General features: G+C 27.7%; 1 protein-coding gene across 2 annotated transcripts in view; it reads right to left on the reverse strand.

The window, feature by feature from the left end:
• Nucleotides 1-20,428, reverse strand: part of LOC129957561 (uncharacterized) — a 69,296-nt gene extending 48,868 nt beyond the window's left edge. Inside the window, exons 1-2 of one of the 2 annotated variants that reach the window (XM_056069924.1) lie at nucleotides 20,406-20,428; nucleotides 4,447-4,570 (exon numbers count right to left, since the gene is read on the reverse strand). In XM_056069924.1, coding sequence (XP_055925899.1) covers nucleotides 4,447-4,570; nucleotides 20,406-20,413 — 132 coding nt within the window. In that variant the 5' untranslated portion in view covers nucleotides 20,414-20,428. Of the gene's footprint in view, nucleotides 1-4,446; nucleotides 4,571-10,447; nucleotides 10,606-20,405 lie in introns of those variants that run through there. The other variant, XM_056069922.1, reaches the window with a different exon arrangement.
• Nucleotides 20,429-25,314: the final 4,886 nt, after the last annotated feature.

Consider the following 25,314-nt stretch of genomic DNA (forward strand, 5'->3'; position numbering starts at 1 on the left):
TATATATATATATATATATATATATATATATATGATTTTAGAAGTAAAAGTGTTTAAATGAAGAAATCCGAGACTCGGATTACCTATAAGCCAAGACAAAATTTAAGCAAAAATTTGCCATGTATACAAATATATTTCTCGTGAAATCCATCAAGATAGACTTCCTCTCACTGTTCTCGTGTGGAAATTTGGAGATGTGTTTCTATCTCAGGAATCCCACTCGACATCTGACCATGGGTACAAAATGAAACCTATCTCAAAATATCATCGAGTACCTTCATTTTTAGTCATTAAAAGAAAGGAGGATATGTTTTTTTCTTTCTTTAATACATATGACAGAAAGAAAAAATGTTTATAGACCTTTTTTAAAGAATTTTTTCTTAAAGACAATCTTTTAAACGAACTCCAGTGAAATTTCAACTGCATATTTCTACATGTATATGCACAAGAAAACTGGTTTTAACATCTTAACATCCGTTAAAGTATGAAATCCGTTATTTTATAGAATACCTAGTTATTTCATAGAATAACGATCTGCAGCCCGTTAAAGTGTAAAATAATCTATATCATATATCTAGCAGTATATATAAGATGAAGTTGAGCAGAAACTCTGCAAATTGTGTTTTAATGAACTTAATGTTCAAAAAAAAAAGAGAAAAGTCTAAAAAAATGTTTAGAAATTCAAGCGGAAAAAGATGAAATTAATGTCGGATAAATCTCATTCTGAAGCCTCTGTGGGGTTTACCGTCCGTATCCCAGTGCCTGAAGTTGACAGACGAAAAAGTGATGCCAAATCTATTTTAGCTATCATCATGAAAATAACCGAAGAAGGATTTTCCCAATTGGGCACAAGAAACGGCCGCATAAAACTATTATATTCCCGATCCCAGTTCAGTGTCTGCGAACAAAAATTAATTAAAATCGAAGTACCGGATGTAGAAATATCGCTCCGGTCGGTTGCTACAACTCAAAGTTTAGGTACTGGTCAGGGATTTAAAAAATATTCGTGTAAAACCCAGCGTGTCAACAAACAATGTTTTCATTTTAGAAATAATGTTCTTTGTCATTCCAAGTGTCATTTTAGTAATCCTTGTTGTAACAAATGATTTTATGGTACGTTTCCATAAATACTATTTATACGCTGCATAAATGAGATAAATGGCTTCTTTTTCATTTTAATTGTCTATCATTAGTTTAATTTCATTTTAGATAAATTGTTTATTTTACACTTCAACTGTCTCTCATTAGTTAATTCATAGAATACCTAGTTATTTCATAGAATAACTAGTTAAAGTGTCAGATTAATAACATATCACACACTTTAAAGGACACGATCAATTATTTCATGGAATAACTAGGTATTCTATGAAATAACTGCATTATATACTTTAATGGTAACATATATATATTATTATTACTCATTCTGATGAAAATATTTCCTTGCAAATTTCAACCCTTTTTGAAACCAAATTCTTAAACTCAATAATCCCAGAATTCCTTTGCCTTAATTGTCGAAAAATCTCGTCGCATATCTAAGCACACAGGCTCAGTTTCTGAAGCGAACACAACACTTCAAACCGTCTCCTCTGCTCATTGCGTCCACTCCTGTTTCTGACCGCCATATTTTCTTTCTAATTGCCCTCCTTTTACAATCATTATCCTCGATGCGAGCTTTAAAACGCCGCACAAAAGGAGATTTAAAATTAAATTACAGCTCCAAAAGGACGCGGAATATTAATTATGTCTAACAGTGATCCTCTTAAATCACGAACATCATTTGCGAGGCGAAGCGCTCTCTATTAGATAAAATCCCCATATTCCACAAGTAAGATGAGAGATATGCTAATTAGGCCCACGCCGCCGGACCTGACCAGAGCCGGATTGTGTCCGGCAATGTCCAGTCAATTACTGGCGCCCTCCGAGAGGGATGTTTGAACTGTGCTTCTAATGATACGATCAGGATTACTGGGGTTATTAGGACTAAAGGAAAAGACGGATTTAATTGAGACTTACTGGGGAAGGTCTATTTCCTGCTGCAGCGCTGCAATAAGATCGTGTGGCCACAGCAGTGCTACACTCTGTGTGGATGGGTATTTGAATTTGATTGAATCGGCTTTGACGGTTCATAATGGTCAGTGGAGGCATTTGAGGTGAGGGGATGTCATTTGAAGTGAAGTGATTTGGGTCCTGATTTGTGGGATGGACAAGGAAGCAGGTGGGACGGACTTAGGAGAAAATATCCCCAGCATTTGGGTCGGTGCATGTTTAGAATAGAACACTGATTTGGCACTCGCTTAAAATTGTGATTTGAGTCATTAAAGCTAGACTTCACGGGATGTTAAAAATAAAAAATAATTAATAAATAGAAAAAAATCAATTCAAAGTTTTTCAAAATGAGATTAATGATATATTAAAAATAGACTATCCAAAAATTTTTTTACTGTGTTTTTAATGGAATATCTAAACAATCATTTGATATAAAACATTCTTTTTTTATTTTCTCGTATACGTAGTATAGAGTAGATGCAGTAATCGTCGAAAAGTTCGAACTCGAGATTTTGACGAATCTCCACCACCCTGAGTTCAAAAAACACATTTTTGGAAAATGCCCATCTGTCTGGGACAAAGATAACTAAATAATGCTTTGATGTGGACAGTTGAAATTTGATATACGGTCTTTACATCAAATTTGCAGATTTCTATCAAATTTTGAACAAAATCCCTTTTTGCAGATTTCTATCAAATTTTGAACAAAATCTGTTTAGAGAAAATCCCTTTTTGCAGATTTCTATCAAATTTTAAACAAAATCCCTTTAGAGAAAATCCCTTTTTGCAGATTTGTATCAAATTTTGAACAAAATCCCTTTAGGGAAAATCCCTTTTTGCAGATTTCTATCAAATTTTGAACAAAATCCCTTTAGACAAAATCTCTTTTTGCAGATTTCTATCAAATTTTGAACAAAATTCCTTTAGAGAAAAATCTGTCTGACCGTTTGTTCGAATATAATTTAATGCGATAACTACAAAACGATGAGAGAGAAGATGGATTAAATCTGATTCACAGAATTAATATGTATAGTCTAGACACCTATCAATTTTGAGCCAAATCAAACAACGGATTGACCGTCTGTCGGTCTGAACTTTTAGAAACACGTAAATTCGATAACTCGAAGTCGCAATGATTTGAATATATCAAATTTGGTTTGTGATTTTATCATTACAAGTGTAGTTCCGTGTTAAATTTTTATTTCAATCGGTTGAAAAACGCGTCTAAAACACAAATTCGATTTTCGTATACTACTAACTGCATGTCTGAGATTAATCGCCAAATAACTCGCCAAAGATGACATCATAGATTCTGTAAAAATACTAAATTCACGCCAAAGGTTAATGTTTCGTAACTATCATGCGCCAAAGCCATTCATGGCTTTCTCCAGGATAACACCTTTATCAGAGAATCTGCAAGAAAGTTTTATGGAGACCACTCCCACTGGTTTCAAATAATTATCAGCTCAGGTTTTAAATTATTACCTAATATTACAGATTTGTTTTTGTAACTAAGTAATGGGTAATGGGTAATTTGTTGTATTTGTAAATAAGTAATGGGTAGAAAACAATACTTTTAATTTTTTTTTTCTGAAGAGAAAGTTGACTAGAATTATTAGAAAGCTCTTAAGTCAATGCACTTAAAAATAAAATAACTTGTCTTTTTAATAATAAGGCAAAAAAATTAAAAATTATGAAAATTCTTGACAAAATAATTCGAAAATAAAAGGAACTTCTGTAAATACTTCAAAGGTAAGATCTTTAATTTTAGGAAACATACATTAATTGCTTATACGTAAATAAATTACATATGGGGAGCTGACTAAAAAAATTTTTTATTACCTTAAAAAAAGGACGAAAAAAGCTGAAAACATGCTTCAGAGGGTCATAAGAAATTTTTAGTAAGGAAAATTTTAAGTGACAGTCATTTGCATATAATAAAACATGAAAAATAATGAGGGAGATGGAGGGAATGCAAAAATCAGATCATTATATTTTAAAAAACTCGCCTCCAGTGACCACTCGCTATAACGATAACATTAATTTAACCATGGCAGAAAATATTATTTCTGAATTTATTTTTCGTCTTCTTTCCTGTGAATGATAGGAATATTTTGATGACATGGTGATCCCTCTCTAGAGCATTTCTAATAATAATTTTGAACTCCATTAATTAACGAAATATTGAATTAAGTGTAGTTGCAAAAATTTTCAATGTAATAGATTGAAAGCTTCTATAGCAATTCGTTTACATTTGACTGTTGTCATTCGGCAATAAGTTATAAGTAATGACAATAAGTAGCATAGTTCGTTCACCATGTCAAGAGAGTAATACATAGATTCAGGGTTATGATACTAGTTATACTAGTTTTAGATGTATACTAGTTAAATATATCTTACCTCGTCAAATTGGGCATCATCGTAAACACTCGTTCCACTGATGGTGTAAGTGCTTAAATCAATTGTTCTGCCCAATAACATGGACATCAAGAAAGGCAAAATCACGTTCGTCATGGCTGATGTCCTGGAACAAAGAAGATCTATCACTAACAAAGATATTCACTTTGTATCGTCAAATAAAATACAAATAGCGTAATTTTATCAGGAAATTCATTTGCTGCATCTAGAGTTGCCACATTTTGCACACAGTTACTTCTTGTTTAACCCTTTAACGGGCCATTTTTTCTTGTAATGTTATATTAAAATAATTTTAAAGTTTTGTTTAGACTTGAGAAAAGGAATTTGTTCAATTCATTAGATAAATATGATTTAATTTATTAATTTCGTTAATTAATAATTAAATAATAAATTAAAACACATCATTTTGTATCAGATTAGAAACTGAAACATTTAGGTTTCTGCTTCATTGAAAAATTTGAGAGAATGTGTACAAGGTTTAATACAAAGCATACAAAGATTGGTGAATTTTGCGGGAAGTATACTTCTCATGGCCCTAGAAAGGATTAAAAAAAAGCTTATTTAAAAAAAAAATATTTCCTAAATTTTAATTTATTAAAATTAATAAAAATTTTAGCATTTTCTTTCAATGTCATCCCAAAAAAACATTTTCTTAATCGTTAAATTAAAACAAAAAAAAATTGAGTGTATCAGCTTTATTTCAGTGCATTTTTTCTTTAATTATTGTTAATTTTTCAAAATTAATATTAAAACTTTATTTTGTATCAGTGCTTTTTATTGTGATGAATTTCAAATTAATTTTATTGTTTCATCAAATATTTCTGATGCGTATTAAAGATCGAAAAATTGTTATCGAAATTAATTATCGAATTAAAAATTACTATCGAAAAATTGTTTTCTTTTGGACTAAATTCCAATGCTCAATTTTCAGTTTCTATTTTATTATCATAACATTGTTTTTAACTGGCATTCTGCTCATTAAATTACGTATAACATTACCTCAAACATTACAAAGGCTGATGCAATCAAGTCATACGAACACAGAACGAATAAATCAAGTCGAAAACATTATCATGCTTCGATGTTTCAGATTCCTTTAATTCTTTTCTTTAATTTTTCTTTCTGAAGTTTATTTGATTTTTTTTTAACCTTCCGTCGGGCGCAATGCAAATCCTAGCACGATCGGACGCAATTCATCTAAGATATTAATGTACTCAATTAATGCAATTTTTGAATGTATGTTAAAAAAACATATTAAACAGAACTTTTCACTTACATTTGAGTATATTTAGTATGAGTATTTGAGTATATATGAGTACTCAATTAATGTGACTTCATCTCACAGATTAGTTGCGCCCAATGGAAGGTTAAATTAGACAATGCAAGTTTTGAGCAAAAATTTTAATTACAGATTACATTTAAAATTAAAATTTTGAATTTGTTTTTTCCTGTTTTCCTGTCGCACTCGTTTATATAAATATTGCGAAAAAATTTAATTTGTTTTTTTTTAATCCTTTAGAGTAAAATTATGTAACAAATTCTCGAATAATGATTCACCAATCAATAAGCACACAATCTTCACTTTAAAAAAATTGCAGCTTAGTATATTAACGAAAATATCTTTAATATGACCTGAATATCATCTTAAAAAATTTCAAATAATCCTCAGGGAAATATGATGAATCGAAGCATATCGTCTGAAAGCCATGCAAACAGCATTATGTTACTCGGCTGCAAAATATTTCCTGCCTGATAATATTAAACCCCATACTATGTAGGGGATGACAAAAAACAGTGAGGTGCCGTGATCCTGGTTTGTCGGTATACAAAGGCTGAATTTGAGACTAGATAAGTAATTTGACCTTTTGTTATTAACCCTCTTTGATCTCTGTTAACTTCAGAGGTAGTGTTTTCTTTCTCTCTCTCTCTCTCTCTTTTATTTTATTTTATTTTTTTTTTTTTTTTGCGAAGGGGATATTTTTACACAGTACCCAGAAAACTTATTAAATGAAGTCATGCTGTCGTTATGAGACAAAATTTCCTTTGTGTTAGAAAATTAATGAAACTTTATGAAGGATAATCTTTTTATGGAAAAAAAAATACAAACATTTTTGATTCTCCACGATTATTCATGCGCAAATAAAAATACTTCAATTACAGATAAAGAAAGAAATATTTTAGTAGCAAAATAAATAAATAAATAATGTCCAATTTTTATTTATTTGTTTGTGTAATCTATAGAAATCATGTAAAAAAATATTATATTTCTGTATAAAATAAATACAGAAACCTGCACAACATCTATCTTTATCATCTTTTCAAACATGAAACGATAATTAAATAAATCAAAAACCCTTCTAATACATATTTCGCTTATTTGATAATTCTTCTCATATGTTACTTTTGTCATCGCTCCATAGCTATATCTTGTTATTAACTCTTGTCCTTATATTCACAGAGCAATTTTAACTTCTTCGTGACGATAATCAAACAAATCAAAAAATGTTCTATAAAATAATTGATAGTTTTTTTTTTTTAATAATTCCGTTCATTTGTTATTTTTGTCATCACTTCATAGTTATATCTTATCATTAACACATTTCCTTATATTCACAGAACAGTTTGAACTTCTTCATTACGATAATCAAACAAATCAAAGAATGTTCTATAAAATAATTGATAGTTTTTTGTTTTTTTTTTATAATTCCGTTCATTTGTTGTTTTTGTCATCAATCCGTAGTTATATGTTATCATTAACACTTTTCCTTATAATCACAGAACAGTTTGAGCTTCTTCATTACCATAATAAAACAAATCAAAGAATATTCTATAAAATGATTGATATTTTGCCTATTTAATAATTCTGTTCATTTGTTATTTTTATCATTGCTCCGTAGCCTATATCTTATTATTAACTCTTGTTCTAATATTGACCGAACAATCTGAACTTCTTCATTCGATAATCAAACAAATCAAAAAATATTCTAAAAAATAATTAATATTTTACCTATTTGATAATTATGTTCATTTATTACTTTTATCATCGCTCCGTAGCTATAACTTATTGTTAACTTTTATCCAACTGTTTATCGAACATTCTGAACTTCAACATTACGACAATCAAACAAATCAAAGCCTATTCTATAAAATAATTAATATTTCGTTCGTTTGATAATTCAGTTCATATATTATTTTTGTCGTTGCTCCATAACTATATCTTATTATTAACTCTTCTACTAATATTCAACAAACAATCTGAACTTCTTCATTAAGACAATCAAACAAATCAAAGAATACATTACAACATAATTAATATTTCGCTTATTTGATAATTCTGCTAATCTTTTACTTTAATCATGACATCATAGCTACATCTTGTTATTAACTCTTGTGTCTTACTATTCACCGCACTTTCTGAATTTCATCAATGAACGATAATCAAACAAATCAAAGAATATCCTACCAAATAATTTGCCTTTCCGAGACTTGACCACTGTAATTCTTTCTTTACGTTACTTTCTTACGTCTACGTTCTTTCCGCCTCTTTTATTATTATTATTTTAAATATACAATACATAAGGATATAAAAAACAAGAAATAGGACAAAAAATATCTTTATTTTGATGAGATTGATGACTACGGTATGTTTTCACTAATTTTTCAAGTTCAAATAGAACAATTTCGCCATTGTTATTTAAACTAAAACAGAAAAGAATTAATTTCTTAAAATCTGTTAATAGTTTTTGCAAGTAAGATATGAAATTAGGTTAATTTGAAATTAATGAAATGAAAATAAAATTTTATAAATGTAAAAATTGAATTAAGGAAATACAGATCTAAACGTGATACAGCAAAAATAAATAAAAATGACATTGAAAATTTATCTTTGATATTAATCATTTTTAATAATCAAAATTAACAAAAAAAAAGCAAATAATTTTAAAAACATAGATATGATTGATGAAAACTGTTAAATTGTTTAGAATAAAATACTAGTTTCAAAAATGTCAGTAAACAAACCGTATACAGCATTTAGAAAACAACAATTGTGCAATTTCAAAACAAATAGTATATTTCAGAACTAAAGCATGAGATGAGAAAAACGAGAAACATTTCATTACGGTTTGATTGAGTACAGTTAAATGTCAACTATCAGTAGTTTATTAATTCAAAAAAAAATTGTTAAAACATTCCAATCCAAATAAATAAAAAAAAGAAGTTCTAATGCCAAAAAACAAAAATAAATAATCGATTCATTTTATAAAAGAAAGTAAACAAACAACTTGCAAATAAGAAATCTATCCTTTATTAAGTCATGATTGTATGTTTATGTCTTCAACCTTAAATAAAAAATAAAAAGCATTTTCATGTTAATTTGCTTGTTCGTATTAATGAAATTCCGTGAGCAAAGCTGTCGCGTTTTGAAAAGCGAAATTTTAAAAAATTTGATGTCCTCGAGTGAATTAAAAGCAAAAATGAAAACCTTTTTTCAATTTTCAATTCGTGTTTTTCAAAATAAATTCGAATTACAGATATAATTGTTTCGCATTGTAAAAGTGTTTCATTCTTTTTGTCTCATTCGAGAATAATGTTTAACAATTCAGTTCTAAACAGAAAAAGCATTTTTTTTTTCTTCTGATAAAATCGCAAACGATATTGAAAAATGTAAATGTATTCTGGTAAAATTCTAATTTAACTGAGTATTCTTTTTATAAAAGTGAATTTGTTTTTCAATGCAAAAAGCTACTTTTTCTTAGTAAATCAAATAGTTACTATTTTTTGTGTATTATTTAGTTTTTTTCTTCTTAATTTGTACATTTTTTAATCATTTGAATGAATTTTGATTTTAAAGTATGTTTAAATTTGAATTTTGTTTCGATTTACAGAAATGAAGGTATGCGATCACGGTTTGGTGAATTTTTTGAAAAACGTTCGAAAAGTACTTATGTTTTTGAATATTTGTATGAAAAAAAGTATTTATAAAACCAAAATATACTAGTTAAATGGTAAATATTTTTACAAAATTGGAAAAAAAAAAAAGCTTTTTTTTTTGTCTAAAAATCTTTATGCAAAAATCTTCTAGTTTATAATCTTCAAGTATAAAGCAAAAATCTTCTAGTTTAGAGGTTTATCAAATCATTTGCTTAAAATTTTGTAGATAGCTTAAGAAATATGTTATTTAGTTCCTGAACTACATTACTATCTATTCTGTAAATATTGGAGTTAGACTGAACAATGACACGAATTTTCTTTTTTCACATTGTGAAGAACTAAAACAACTATAAAATATTTCTAAATTCTCTAGTTCAAGAACTAAATAACATATTCAGAAATTATTGTACCAAATTGGAACGAAAAAAAATTTTTTTTAGGTTTTCATTATGAGGTTTTCCGTCAGAAAATTTCGTCAAAGATTAGAATATGAGAAAATAGCATCTAAAGAATTAAAATAAAGAAATAAAACGTATGTAAATTCAAATATAAAAATCAGTGTAACTTTCCAAAAAATAGATTTGGAAACACAATTCTAACTGCTCAAACATTAGAAATATTAAATAAAATAAATTTCATAATTTCGCAAAAAATCGACTTTTTAATATAGTCACCTATCTTATTTATCGTCATTTAGAAAGCCAAATGAATAGAAAAAGAAATTAAATGAAAAGTTTAAATTAGACAAACTGAACACTGTTTTTATTATTAGCTGCATTTAATCGTCTGTTCTCTGTTTTATTAACATAATTCAGTACGTAAAACTTTAGATTTTTCTGATTTATGATTTCTAACACAAATCTTACGTTGCCGAAAGAACTATAAAAGCGAAAATTAAAGTTTAACAAACTTTAAATCTTCAACTCTGATAAGAACATTACTATTGTTTTTTTTTAAACTTTTATTTAAATACATTTTTTCTTCTTTTTTTATTACATTTATTTTCTACATTGATAAAAGAATTTTAAAATAGAAAAAAATTAAAGCTTACTTCTGAGTAGTGGGTTCCGAGGACTTTGTTTCCGTAAATGGCAAGGAATCAGATCTTCGATTCGCTAGGAAAATGACCACATGTCGTTCCTCGTCAGAGATAAGATATTTTATATGTTCAGGGATTTCTACTTGTATCTCCATCTTATCGATAAGACAATCCTTTTGGATAAAAGTTGAATAACAGGTGACATGTATAGAACAGCTGGTAGATTTTTCATATTTTGAAGTAATTCACTGAATTTTTGAATCGAAATTAACGAAGAAGATTTTTCGGATGTGAAATAGAAGTATCAAATTTAGCATGACTTTTATGTTAATCCAGAATTTTTAAGATGACGCAACAAAAAAAAATTCGAATTTTTCTTTAAAGAAATAAGATTTAAAAATACGCTAAATAGTTAAAAAGGCAGACAAAACAAAAGAATTAGTCTTCCAGTCTAACCAAAAGTTCGATTTCCCCAATTTTTATTTCGTAGGAAAGCTCCCAACCCCCCCCCCCCTCTAATGTGTTAACAGTGATTATCTTTAACTCCACCATCCTTCCATTTTCATAAGAAATCTCAAAATTACAATTCAATGTATATTATCTATGGGAAAAAAACTCCTCCACCTCAGCGCCAATTACTAGGCCCATTTCGCCAATTTTTACTTTATTTTAAAGCTTATGATATCTAAATATTTCATAACTGGTCGTCTGCCACTCTCTACAATTCTCCATTTTCCAAAGAATCGAAAAATAAAATATTGGCACAACCCTTTCCCCCGTAACTACAACGATCGATTTAAATATTTTCTTTCATTACTTAGAAAGCATAATTAAAAAAAAAAAGGCTTAATGTTTATGATGTAATTTAAAATAGACTTCAATTAATTAGATAGCATTTAATTAAGATTGATTATAATGATATGATAGACGAACAACTGGTCACCGAAGGCGGCTTGTTTATTGTTATTATTTGAATAGAAATCCCTGTTTTTTATTCGTGTATTTAAATAATAAATGGAAAATAATTTTTAAATGAGTTTCTTATTAAAATTTCTTAATTAAAAATATAAATTACTTAACATTTCTTTATGAAATAAGTCTTCTATTTAGAGTTAAATATATAATGATTAAATATATAATGATTAATAATTCCATTAATTAATTTTTAAGTTATTCAAAATTATATTTAAAAAAAAAAGTAAAATAAAAATACAAAAATGTTCCACACAAATATGCATCAAGGAATGTAGTATCAAATTCTAATGCAAAATTCAAAATAATTTCTGTACAAATTGAACACTAAATATGATTGTTTTATGTACAGCAATCACATTTTTCATTTTTAAATTAATTATTTCAAGTTAAATATGTAATAACCAATTCCTTACTGTACGAATGTTGTCATCTTGCAGTGATTTTCTTATTGATTGAGCAGAAAAGCCACGCTTAAAAACCAATCTTTATTCTTAAATTTTATTCGTAAAATCGTAATATTAACGTGATAATGTTTACGAATTGGTATAATCTCTGTCAATTTCGAGAGTAATAACAAAAAAAAATCTTTCGAAACTTTCTACGGGGCAGATCTTTGAACCCTGAACGACTAAATTTGGCTTATTACCAAATATTGGGCAGTAAATGCTTAACCAGAAAGGATTCTTTTGAATGTTAATTAGATTTTTAATCTCATCCGAAAATTTAATGGAAATCAAGAGCATGAATTTTTATTTTAAATTAAATAAAACTGATAAGAAATAATTATGCATTAAAAAGATGAGGCCTCTGAAATTAGTAAAAACTCCCCAAAATATGGTATTTCTTTTTTTAATGCTTTATCTTCAAAATATATGTTAATAAACGATTAAAATATAATTATAAAATGTATTGTTAAACAAAATGAAATTTAACTTTAAGGAAGTTTCATTGGAAGTTAATTTTTAATGAATTTTTTCTCAGAAAGATATACGTTTCAGATTTAATTGTCAGTGAAATGTTTCAGGTGTCTTAATTTTTGAGAAAATTGCATAAAATGTATTTAAAAAAATTCCTGCTAAATTTTTTAAATAACATTGTGTGCATTTCATGCTTTTAGTTCTTTTAGAGGGAAAAAATCAATTTTAGTTAAGGAAAAAAATCTTTTATAAAATTCTTTTGAAAATTCATTACGGGCATGTAAAAATATTTCTAGAAAATAAGTTTTAAATCAAATCACAAAAAACATGCATTTTTGTTACAAATGTATTTTAATATGTTATAAACGGTAATTAAAGAAAAGAAAGAAAAAAAATTAAAAATTACTTTTTGCCAATTGTTTTTAAATAAAAAAATTAACTTTTTAAAACGTTTTTATGAAATAAACTTTATTTATTTATAAATTTATTTAATCTATTCTTTTGAAATAAGAATATTTTTAAAGATATCTGTCATATTTATATTCTAACATATATATACTTAAAAATTTCTTAACTCTAAATCAATAATTTACAAAAGTGCTTAAGAAAATCCACCGTTCCTTTAAAAGAGTCGTGACACCATAATTCCACGCCTACACCTGTTAAAGATTACATACTTGCATTATTGAGCTCAGAAAATTTGATAATTATTATAACTATAAAATTTTTAACGAATTAATGAAATAACGGTCGTTAAAAAATCTAGAAAATAATTTCCGGTAGCGAATCTATGTTCCGTTGGTTCTTAGAAATTTCAAAGCATTTTGTAATGAGTTTAGGTTTCAGATTCACTATCTTTCATTATTGATATGTTTTAAATTATTCTTTTTCCTGTATCTACAAATATAAGAATGCACTAATGAACACTCTGTTGCCACTTTTCCCGAACAAAAACTTTTATTCTGTGCACATTAATATTTTTGAAAATTTACAAATTGTAACTCTTTTATGAAGTTATCAAAAGGGAAATCTTTTGTTAGGGACACAAAATAACGGCATTACAACCACCCAGGTGTAAACGAGAAGCTCAATATACATATATATATCGCTTGCCACCGTTTCGCCTTTTATTCCAAAACAGACGACAATTAATTTCACTCGAAACTCGTGGACACCCACTTCCTCTCAACGAAATTGGAGTCTTCGAATCTTTCATATCTTTTACACGCCCTACACCCTTACCATTTTTCATTACCGTTCCCTACCGGTTCCTCGAGTTTCATTAATATCGTCTGCTGAGCTACTGTCGGAAACCAGATATTTCAAAACTTTTCTTTTGATATTGGCAACAACAAGAATAAAAAAAGCAGACGACTCCCGCAGAGGAAAAAGCCACTAATGAATGTGATGGATGACGACTGCCGTTTTCTGAGCCAGCCCCTCCCCCCAGAAATATGGAAGGGGGGTTTTTCGTAAAGGGTGGGAGGAGGGGGTGTCGAACAAACGAATATCCGATGATCTAACTCGTATTCATAAGCTTTCCGGTTGGATTATGACGGACTTGGTGGTTATTTGTTAGAAGCACTCGAGTGATTATTTATGGAAACTGAAAGGAATGGTGTGTAAACTTGTCTGTAAAAAGTTGCCGTTTTGCAAGACTGGTTATGATTCTGTTGTTTTGAATTATCGTATATAATATGTAGGTTATGTTAAGAAATTATATCTGTTTGAATTAATTTGATTTCCTTTTTTTAAAGAAGATTAACAGTCGAAAACCTTGCCACATTTAGAGGAAATAAAGCTTGTCCACTTATTTCTTTTCCTTAGGTTGAATGTGTGAATTTAGACACATGTGGATTAAAGTTTTCTGCTTTTTTTATTTACTTATTTTTTAAGAAATTAAAAATTTAATGGCAACATTATATAAAATTGTCTGTATTAGGAAATTCCAAAACATTCTTTTTATTGTATAAATTCAGCGCTTGATTTATTTTTTTTATTTTTATTTTCTTTTTATTATCTTTGTCTTTAAATAGAGAATATGGTTATTTTTTTTCTTTATATTTTGAAATAAACCAAACTACTTACTAAAACTGATTGGCAATATTCATGAAACGATTAAAAAAATCTTAAAAAAAAGATATTTATATGTTTACTAAAAAATAAGCAATAAATATAATGTTTAAATCGAAAGTTATTTAATTTATATAAAAGTACTAACCTAAACAATGATAAAAAAAAGTTTTAAATGAATGGAATTTTGTTCGCATTTACAATAAGTTTTAATAAATATTAAGGAATGCCCACTTATTTTTGTTATACTACTTGTAAAAATCATTTAAAGATAACTATTTTGTTATGAAGTAGAACAATCCAAAACATAAACTGTATCATAATAGATGAAAAACTATTTTAATTACATAGCTTTATTTCGGATATGACATTGGCGTTCCGGAATTTTCAACAACGTTTACAAGGATTCGAATCATAACAAACTACACACTACAAGTTCATTTTGGCGATCGCAGCGCCACTTCAACATAATTAATCGGGAAATTCAACATATTTTATAAATAAGAGTATTTGAAATAAAATGTTTATAGAAGGTAGAAATATGATTCTGCGTTTTCGTGATCACCATTGTAAGTTTATTGATGCAATTAATGAAAATTCGCAACATGCATGTTTTGAAAATCGGATAGTGGCAGTAAAAGTTGGAGTAGATTACATTAAAGGCGATGCTATAAATATTGATCTATAAATTGAAGTATTTAATTTCTGACAATATTTCCGATAGTTTTAATCACATAATCAGTACTATTTATAACAATAATTGAAGTTGGTAATTTTTATGTTATGAATCATTTGTATTTCTCTAATATTATTATTGCTATTGTTATTATTATTATTTAAAATTTCTCGTGTACGTAGAAAAAATATTATAATCGTCGGAAAATTCAAATATAAAATTTCGACGTATCTTCACATATCAGAAAACCTTAAGTTCGAAAAACCCCGTTGATGGCATTGCGTATATCTGTCTGTCAACACAATAACTTCAAAATAATCTGAGCTAGAAAGATGAAATTTGGTATATAAATTTATAGAATAAATTTGTAAATTTCTATCAAATTTTGATCAAGATTCATTCTGAGGAACTTTGTCTGTTTGGCTGTTCGAGTATAAAGGAACTCTATACTACAGAATATAAAAAACTAGATGGATGAAATGTAGTATACAAATTTAGCATCGAAAATATGGATTTTTTTTACAAACTTTAAATTGTCTGTCGATCTGTGTTTCCGTAAGAATGTAAACGCAAAATCAATGAAATTCAACACGTACTACAATTGAAATTCCGAATGAAATTTCGATTTCAATCTTTCGCAGTAAATGCTATATTACTAAAATACTAAATAACGACAAAGATCTATATTTCGCAACTATTTTTCGCTACTAGCATGCATTTATTATTAAGGGGATAGACTAAAAAAAATGATTTCATTGTTTACAAAAGTGATTAAATCTACAGATAAACTCCGCAAAATTTCAATCTTTCTCGCTCTTTTTTTCTTTTACATAAAGAGACATTTACATACTTAAAGAAACAGAGAGAGAGAAATCGACTGTTTAATTTGTCATATATTTTTCTGGTTCAATTATTCAATTCGTTATGTATACATTTAAATAAATTATTATTATTATTATTATTTTATAATCATCATTTGAATCTATCGATTTGCACTTCAGTTGAGAAAATCATTTTTTTTTCACAGCTCAACCACAACAAAGCTCCTAAAAATCCAAATCCTAAAGGTCGCGTGTCCATTGACCATGTACCGGATACAGCAAAGCGGCCAAACACAATGCCACAGATCCCACAAAAAAATGCCCATCAAAAGGACATGACGACTTGACAGCTTCCAGTAGCATTACCGGAAGCTGGTTGCGTCTGTCCGAATTTCGGTGATGAAACCCAATGAAGGATTGAAAAAACCCTCAGGGGGTGGTGTTATTAATGATTCCGATGATCTGTACCGGGCGTTCGCGGAGGGCGTACCAGGACATTGTGATGGGATTGTCTGATGCGTATCGGAGGCGATGGGAACTGATTTTTGGTGCTTTTAAGTTGCTTTCCTGTCGTGCAACTAATAAATGGTTTCTCTTACAGATTGGTTGGTGTTCGTATGTCAGTGATCAGGTTAGGGATGTCAATCTTTTTTTTCCCCCAAAATTGTGCTTGAATGTTTTTTTTTTTTTTTGCTTATTTTCCTTACATAATTTATTTATTTATTATTAACTAATATAGCCAGCTTTGCACTGGATGAAAATATTTTCATGTAATTTATTAATAAAATATTATTTTATTAATTGTTATAAAATCTTTACTAAAGCATTCTTTACGTTTCAGTATTTGTGTTCAACATTTGAGTATATTATTTGAAATAATCATAATGTTCAACGTTTCTATAAAGTGACGTCAGTTTCAGATGACGCAATTAATATATCGGTTGGTTTCTTACTTTTAATTAATTAATCTCGCTCAGAAAAAATTCTCGTGTATATCGTTTGGTGTTTCTGAAATTTTTTCAGTTTTTTAATTATCGCATTCTTGTAATATGCAATTTATGTTTATTCCTTAACGATGATCTGTTTACTTCATATTCGCGCTTTTACGAATTCTTCCAGAATATTCCAGTAACAGCGAACTTGTGTCAAATTACTTGCTACTACTTATTTATTACTTTCAATTCCCGTAACGCGTGATAAAAAACTGACACATAGCATAGCATATATGTCTATTAATAATAAAAATTAATGTGTATTTGTCTATATGCGTAGCGCTGTACAGGCCAAATTATTTCCCCAAGCATCGCGCAAATATATCTCAGAGAATGAGGATGTACACAAAAGAACTATTTTTAAAATTTTTAATTAAAATTTAAAAAATTAAAAATGAGTCTAAATTTTGATGTTTTTACTCAATAACTTACCTAAAAACTACAGTTAAAGAATTATTTTTGTACCATCCTAAAACTCAAATTGTTGTAGTTTCAATAATATCAACAGATACCTCATAAATTTTTTCTTGTGTATAACTATTGAGTAAATTTTTGGATCACTCGATTGAAATTTTAATTGTCGGGCAGAAATTTGGTTCAAACAGAGGCTATAATAAAGACAACAACATTAATAGTAAAAAATAAAAATTAAAAAGATGCTTGACAACTTCGGTCATTTCTGAACATCTCTGACAATTTCTTTGTCATTTCTGGATATCCTCGATCGTTTCTTGTTATTTCTATCCTCTTTAACAATTTCTTTGCCATTTCTGGACCCATGCTGAAAGTCATTTGTTACGTGATTTCTTGTCTGACTTGAGTCTTAACCCATTAGCTACCACGGTCCCCAATCGGAAATTCTGGAATTTTACGTACACCACTTGGCACCAAAAAGTAGACCTAACAGTTAAGTTTCATTTTACATAAGTATTTTTCTATTTTTCGTTTCTTCACAACAAGCGAATAAATGTGAAATAAACAGAATTATCATATTAGAAACGTTATATTTTTGGTTTGGTTTTTTATTATAATGAAATACCGTACATAAATATGTAATTTAGAGATTATAATATCCCTGTGTTATCATAAAAAATAACTCATTCTTTTGTGCTTTATTGAAATGATTTTATTGATCATTTTATAACGACACCTTTTTTTCAAAAATATCAAATCTTTTCAAAACAAGACATAATTTAAATATAATTATGCTGCTACACAATCGACACACAATAATTTTTATTCGGTCAAAAGTTTAAAAAACAAAAATGGCAGTTAGTTGGTTAAAAATGGCTGTTAAGTTGATTTTACAACTCAAAAGACAAAGATTTTTATTAGTAATAAATTCATTTTCCTTTTGTTTTTCTTTTAATTCTCCTTCATATTTATTTGAGAATTTTTTATTAGATTATTAAAATCTACATGAATTTATGAATTATTCGTTACTCGAGAATATTAAAGAATTTAGTGAAGCGATGTTTTATCAAAAATTCTTACTTTTGAATAAAATGCAAAGCTGGTTATTCATGATAGCGAGTTTGGAATGCAATGCTTGAAAATAATCATTAAACATCTCTTCTTTGAATTCTTTCATAATTTTTAGAATAAAAAAACCTAATTTAAATTTAAGAAAATTCATGAATAGTTTTTTTCCCCTCTAGGAAACACTTCTCAGTTATGGCAACTTTATTTATATAAAATATTTCTTAAGAATCTAAATAATATTTTATATCTATAGTTGCATGTAAAAAAGCTGACTTTTTCACATCATTAACCTTTATTTTCTTCTTTATTTCTCTCCAAAATTGTCACTAATTACTTTTCAAAGAAAATGAGGGCTTTTATTTACTCCACAAATTCGAATTTCCTGTGAAAAGTTAATTTCTAAAGCTTATTACGGATCGTCTATTTTAGACAAAAGTCCAAAAGCTATTAATTTTCAACGCTGTGTCGGTTTGTTCTTTCATTTCCAAAGTAGCTCTAATAAATAACGTCCCCTAATGCGCCCCTTACATAAAATAATTAAAAGCAAAAATGATTAATGAGTTTTTTGAAGAGACATTCGTCCCTTGTTTGATTTACAAATTTCTACACGCAGATGTTTGTTATGGAAATTAGAGCTAATTCCTTTTTTTAATACTGAATTGAAAACTCTTCTTTTTGCTATGCTATTTGCTTTGCTATGCTATTAAATCGTCTGCTAATGACCGATTTTACCATAATAATCTGTGACCTAAAAACAATTCTTTAATTCTTCATCAAATATTAATGGTTGCAAAAATTTTATTTCAAAACTGTTCTGAAAACAATGTACATAAAACAACCGTTTCTTTTTCTCCTAAACTTTCTTGCTATAAAAAAGTAATTATTTGTTTTGAATATTTAACACCAGTTTTGTCTAATTGGCGATGAATGTTAAAATTAATTTTCCGCATGCAGCCAATAACCTCAATAAAGCTTAGTAAAAATTTTAAAAGATAATTCCTTAAAATTTGAGATGACTAAATGGCATCGAAAAGTCAATCATTTTTGTCGATTTCTTGAATAATAGAGCTACAATATTGAAATAGCATTTGATGAATTAATATATTTAAAATATTGGTTTAAATACATTAGAATATATAATATTAAGTATAAGACAGTAATTTCATTCATTGCGATGGAATCTTTTTTAAGAAATCAGACAAAATATATTTGAAAAGTTCGAATTTTATGAAGAAAAGTTAAAAATAAATCAGTTATTGAGGGGAAAATGTTTAAAATAAAAATGATGTAATCTTCGTTATTCAAGTCAATTATGTACAATTTGTTATTCAAAAAACGTTGAATTATAATGTTTAAAAAAGAACATAGAATAAAATATTGGTTTAAATACATTAGAATATATAACATTAAGTATAAGGCAGTAATTTCATTCATTACGATCGAATCTTTTTTAAGAAATCAGACAAAATATTTTTGAAAAGTTTGAATTTTATGAAGAAAAGTTTAAAATAAATCAGTTATTGAGGGAAAAAAGTTGAAAATAAAAATGATGTAATCTTCCTTATTCAACTCAATTATGTAGAATTTGTTATTCAAAAAGCTTCGAATTATAATATTTAAAAAAGAAAATAGGTTTTGTTTTTGGAATTAATTCTTTAGTCGGGAAAACAAGTGAACATAAAAATTAAAATAAATTCTGAATTCGTGATTCGACCACATAATTCAAGATGAATATGAATATGCTCATTTTGTAAAAGGTTCAAAATTAATGAAAAAAATTTGTTTATCATCATTTTTTAAAGCATATTAATGTGCATAACATAAATAGTGAAAATCTTGTTTTAAAGATTTTTTTCCCTTTCTTATATCATAATTAATCTTTAGTTTTAATCGCATTTATCTAAAATTTGAAATAATTGTTTACCTTTTTTTAATACAATAGCACGATTATAAGTAACTTATTTTTAAAGTTATAGAGATTATTCAAATTTTTTTAAAGAATTTATACGGAAAAGAAATCCAAATCATCTTTACCTTCCCATTTTTCAATCCTAAAATTTAAAATGGCTAAATTCTAGACTTTGAAAATGTCAATCGTCTGTCATATCAGTTCTGTAGTATGTAACTGTCTGCCTGTATTCCGAACTGTTCTTAAAATATATTCGTCTTTTTTTTTTTTTTTAATGCATTCTGCTAGAATTTATTTCTTTTGTCAGCAACGAATACTGATAGGGGAACTCCTATCCTGCTACTGATAAAAATGCTAATCAATGCTACATAGTGCCAGTTTCTGCTATTATTTTGCATCATAACCCTACATTTGTTACATTAGTATAATTTCTTGCTAAAGATATTTCAAGCTGCTCAGAGTGCAATATTAATGATGTACATAAGTTTCAATTAAAGTAGGGTACATGGTTTATAGTTTATGTATGATTTTAATACATTTATTAAATACTTTCAAACATAATTTAATTTGTATTTAGTTATAAATATAATAATTTTCTTTCTTTGGTACCTTGTGTTTATTTATTAAACTTAATTTATTGAGTATAAGATATTAAATAAGTAAAGATTTTTTTTTTTTTTTTTTTTTGCTCGTCAGCATATTTTTTACTTAATTTTGTAGCTTTTTCAAATTACAATCTGTTGAAGTATTCGATCCCCAATTTATTCGGTCAAAATTGGGTTTCTAATGTAGTCGTTTCCATAAAAGACCATTATCGCTGACTTGACAACTAAATCCACCATTGCTCGTCAAAGTTTGAAAGATTACAGCCGCCAAAATGTGGGCATACATTCTGTCAGTCATTCTTCAGGAACGGTTCATGTCAATGTCTTAATTTTGGAAGAAAGGTATTGTTTCACTTTCGGGCAGTTTCGAACGTCAACGACTTTGATTTAGAAGCTGAAGTGGCTGTCATATGTCAGATGGTGCAAAGGAAACCTGTCATTTTAGCTTGTTAGATTAAAAGGGGGATTTATAACGGCTTCCTCTTTTCAGGTGTGCCATTGAATGGGCGGATGTCAAAAGGGGGTGAGGGCCTTTTGCTTTCAATTATGCAACCCTAAGAATGAAGGTTGATTTTTTTTTATTTGTTTCTTATCGTCCCTCGTGATGGTTGATTTTTTTTTTTTTTTTTTTTTTTAGTGACATAATAAAGAGACTGAACTTGTTCCATGAAAAACATTCATGTAGAACATGAAAGAAAATCTTTTTTTCTTTTTAGAAGGATTATAGTGATAAAGGATTAATCATTGGAAAGAAACTATTAAGAAGAAATGACAAATTAACTAGTAACATATACTGAATATATCTGTCTAATCAAATTCATTCTTGAAATTTTTAATAGCTTGATAATTCGTCTGAAAATTTTAGCCACTAAAAAAAGTAAGAAAATCGAAGAACAAGAAAAAGGAAAAGAAAAATATACCGAATAAATATTACTTTCTCTCTCTTTCTTTTGGAATAGATAAAAAACAATAAATCTCTCATAAATTACTTTTAGTTGTGAGATTAAGCACATTGCAAAGCACAAAGCATATCAAATTACTCATAATATAATTTTGAAACATATTTGTTTTTAAGCAGTTGTTTGTTACCATATTGAAACCATTAAAATAAAACAATCAAAAATAAGCAAAAACAAAATTTATTGCTTATGAATCAAAGAGAAAATCAAAACAAAAAGTAATCATTTTCAATAAAAATCGTTTGCATTCTTATCTAATATAATTCCCTATGTTTAGTGGCAAAAGCAGCAAAAACTAGTTATTGATATAATTTCAATAAAATATTGTTTCCGATTTTTTATATGGCCATGTAGTTTCAAATTGTATTATAAAATTGCATTTACTGTTTTTAATCTTATAGTTTTGGACCATTATGCAGAATTTTTTTAATATAATTATTTTGAATCAGTTATCCAGTTAGAAATCAACTACAAAATATGCTTTTAGTACCGAAATATGCATTTACAGAAAACAATTCTGTTATAAAATATCCCCAAACTAGTTTATATTTATCTTTAGTACAAAAATTTTATATAACGAAATTATACACACTGAGATACAATACGCAATAATAAAATTGAAATTCATAAAATGGTGTTTTGTTTCGATGCTCAACTATTTCTAATTTATTTGAAGTGAATTTAGTTCACTTCATATGATTTTGCTTCTATCTGGTCGAAGCTAATATTTTTTTTTCTCTTTATTATATAATATTCTTTTCTAGTAGTGTTCCAAAAACTAGTTTAGGCATATATTTCCAATTGGTGAAAAGCTCTGGATAATATATAGGATTATATTTTATGCTGCTTGAATAAATAAATATATTTCTAAAAAATTAACAATTAAATTTCTGAAAAAGTTTTCATTTTTACATAATTCCCCTATTCTACTATTCTACTGAATCAGCTACTGAAGTCTAAAATCGTCTGAATTATTGAAATTCAAAGATTCATAACTCACCCAGTTTTAACTGAAAAAGAATGAAACCTTTTCTTTTTCTATTAAAATGTGATCAAACATTTTTGGTAGATTTATTTTACTAAGCAGCCTTAATAAGAATGGGGGAATGTATTAAAATGTAGCTTCGTAATTTTTTCAAAGATACAAATGTTAAAGAATAATTCATTTTGTTTCTCACACAAATGTTTCCGATTAGAAATACAAATATCTTTCTAAAGGCTTAGAAGTTATCAATATGGTCTGTTAGAGGGACGCTTCATGTATTTAATCCTGCTTTCACTAGATTTACATAAATTATTACCAAATGAGGTAACCTCTGGTTGCTAATAGCAACTAAATATCATCTATTTATTTATTTATTTATTTTATTATTTTTTTGCAGTTGGTAATAATCGTTTGGCATTATTATTTTTTGAAAGATACAATTAGCAAATCCAAAAATTTTCCATAATTTTTTATGACTCGACTTATTTTTTTAAGAAATTCTTTAAATTTAAATGTCTGGTTAACTTTAGTTTTGAAATTTTTCAAAACAAAGAAATGAAATTAAAGACATTTTAAGGATTTTTCCACGCATTTTCTTTAAAAAAGAAAACCTCTTTAATGTAACACAGTTTATATTAATTCTTATTAGATCGAAAAGTTAATTAGCTCGGACTTCAAGTAAACGTAAGGTTCAAATATGTTCCTGCAAATCATATTTTATAACCCCTGTTTTACATATAATAATGACAAAGGTCAACTATAATTTTCAATTTTAAAAAATTATTGGAACTTTGGAACTAATATAATTTTATAATTACGACTATTAATGGCTTACGAATTTATTTTTCAATATATATATGCGATTTTTATAATATATAATATGAGTTATATAAGTGTTTTATCTCTCTTTTTGACATTTAATTGCAGATTATTAAAAACAGTATAAAAAACAAGTATGGTCATTAACTCTTACACATAAACATAACTTGACACATTTTCCATCCTTTTGCTTAATACTTTCTAAATTGTCATTTTGACAAGCAAGTTAAGGGGAAAAAATAATAAACTAGTGTTATCCCTTTTCAAAAGTGAAAAGATAACGTTTCTTTTTTTTAGAAGTAAAAAAATATAATAATAAAAGAGATTTAAAAAAAGACAGAGAGAGTAACTTTTGAGGATTTTTTTTTAAAGCTGCAATGTGTTTCACTTACTACAAATGAGTCATCTTCCTAAAGTTCAGTTTTTTCCAGAAAGATTAAAAAAAAGTGGCAGCTGCACAAAGTGGATGACACAAAATATGTAGAACGCAGACGATATTACCTCTGACATGGCTTCTTTTTTACCCACAATCTCTATGAAAAAAAAATTATAATGTCGCAAACGCTGCAGACGATTATCAGGAAAGATCGGGATGAGATCTGCGGCCTCTGACCCTTACAGGGGTGCTCGAATTGGGAGAGCAGAAGAGGTCAGAACATAATGCTTGCGTAATAAACTCAGAACCAGATAATGTTTATCTTCTTCTAGTATGATTCGTACGGGCCATTATTCAAAAATAATATTAAATTATTTTTATTATGTTCGTAATAATTGTAAGAGGTATTAATTTTTTTTTCCAAGTTATATACTTTAAAGAAAGCTTTTCAAATAAATTGACTCAGCAGCAAATTTTTGTGAAGGTTCGTTAACCTGTAAAAAAAGCGTCAACATAGGTGGTCTTAAAGTTTATTAAACACTAGCTGTCTTCGGCGATCAGTTGTTTCACCAGGAATATTGGTTATGTTAATTTAAATCTCTTATGCATAACTTGATACTCTTGCTTTGCTCAACAAAATATATTTCTCTTATATTTTTGCTTTCAACCACTGTTTACGCTCTATAATCCGGTAGCAATCAATCCTTATACGACTGTTTATAGTAACTAGGTGATCTGAGCTCCACATTAAATAATTTTAAATTTTAGCTGAATTAAAATGAATCGAATGTTTTGAAATGTCGATTCTAAAATATAGTTAAAGTAAAAAAAAAAAAAAAAGAAAGAAAGGTACTTTTTACTTTTTTTTTTTTTTTTTTTTTTTTGTATACATAATCTAGAGAAAGTATAGCAATCGTCAAAAAATGTGAACTCGAGATTTTGATGAATCTACATATTTTAGATCTCCCTGTGTTCAATATACACATTTTTAAAAAGAACTAGACGGATGAAATTTGGTGTACGTTTTTATATAAAATTTGTAGATAAAGGTTGAGCAAAATCCTCTTAATGGAAGTTTGTCTGTCCGACTGTTCGAATAAAATTTCAGACAAAACGGAGAGAGCAAGATAGATAAAATTCTATTCACACAATTAATATCTATAATGCAGATATCTTTCAAATTTTGAGCCAAATCCAACAAGAGATTGACCGTCTGTCGGTTTGTACTTCCAAAAACATATAAACGCGATATTTCAAAGACACAATGACTTACATATATCAAATATGATA

Source organism: Argiope bruennichi, chromosome 11 (assembly GCF_947563725.1).
Source record: "Argiope bruennichi chromosome 11, qqArgBrue1.1, whole genome shotgun sequence".
NCBI classification, from domain to species: Eukaryota; Metazoa; Arthropoda; class Arachnida; order Araneae; family Araneidae; genus Argiope; species Argiope bruennichi.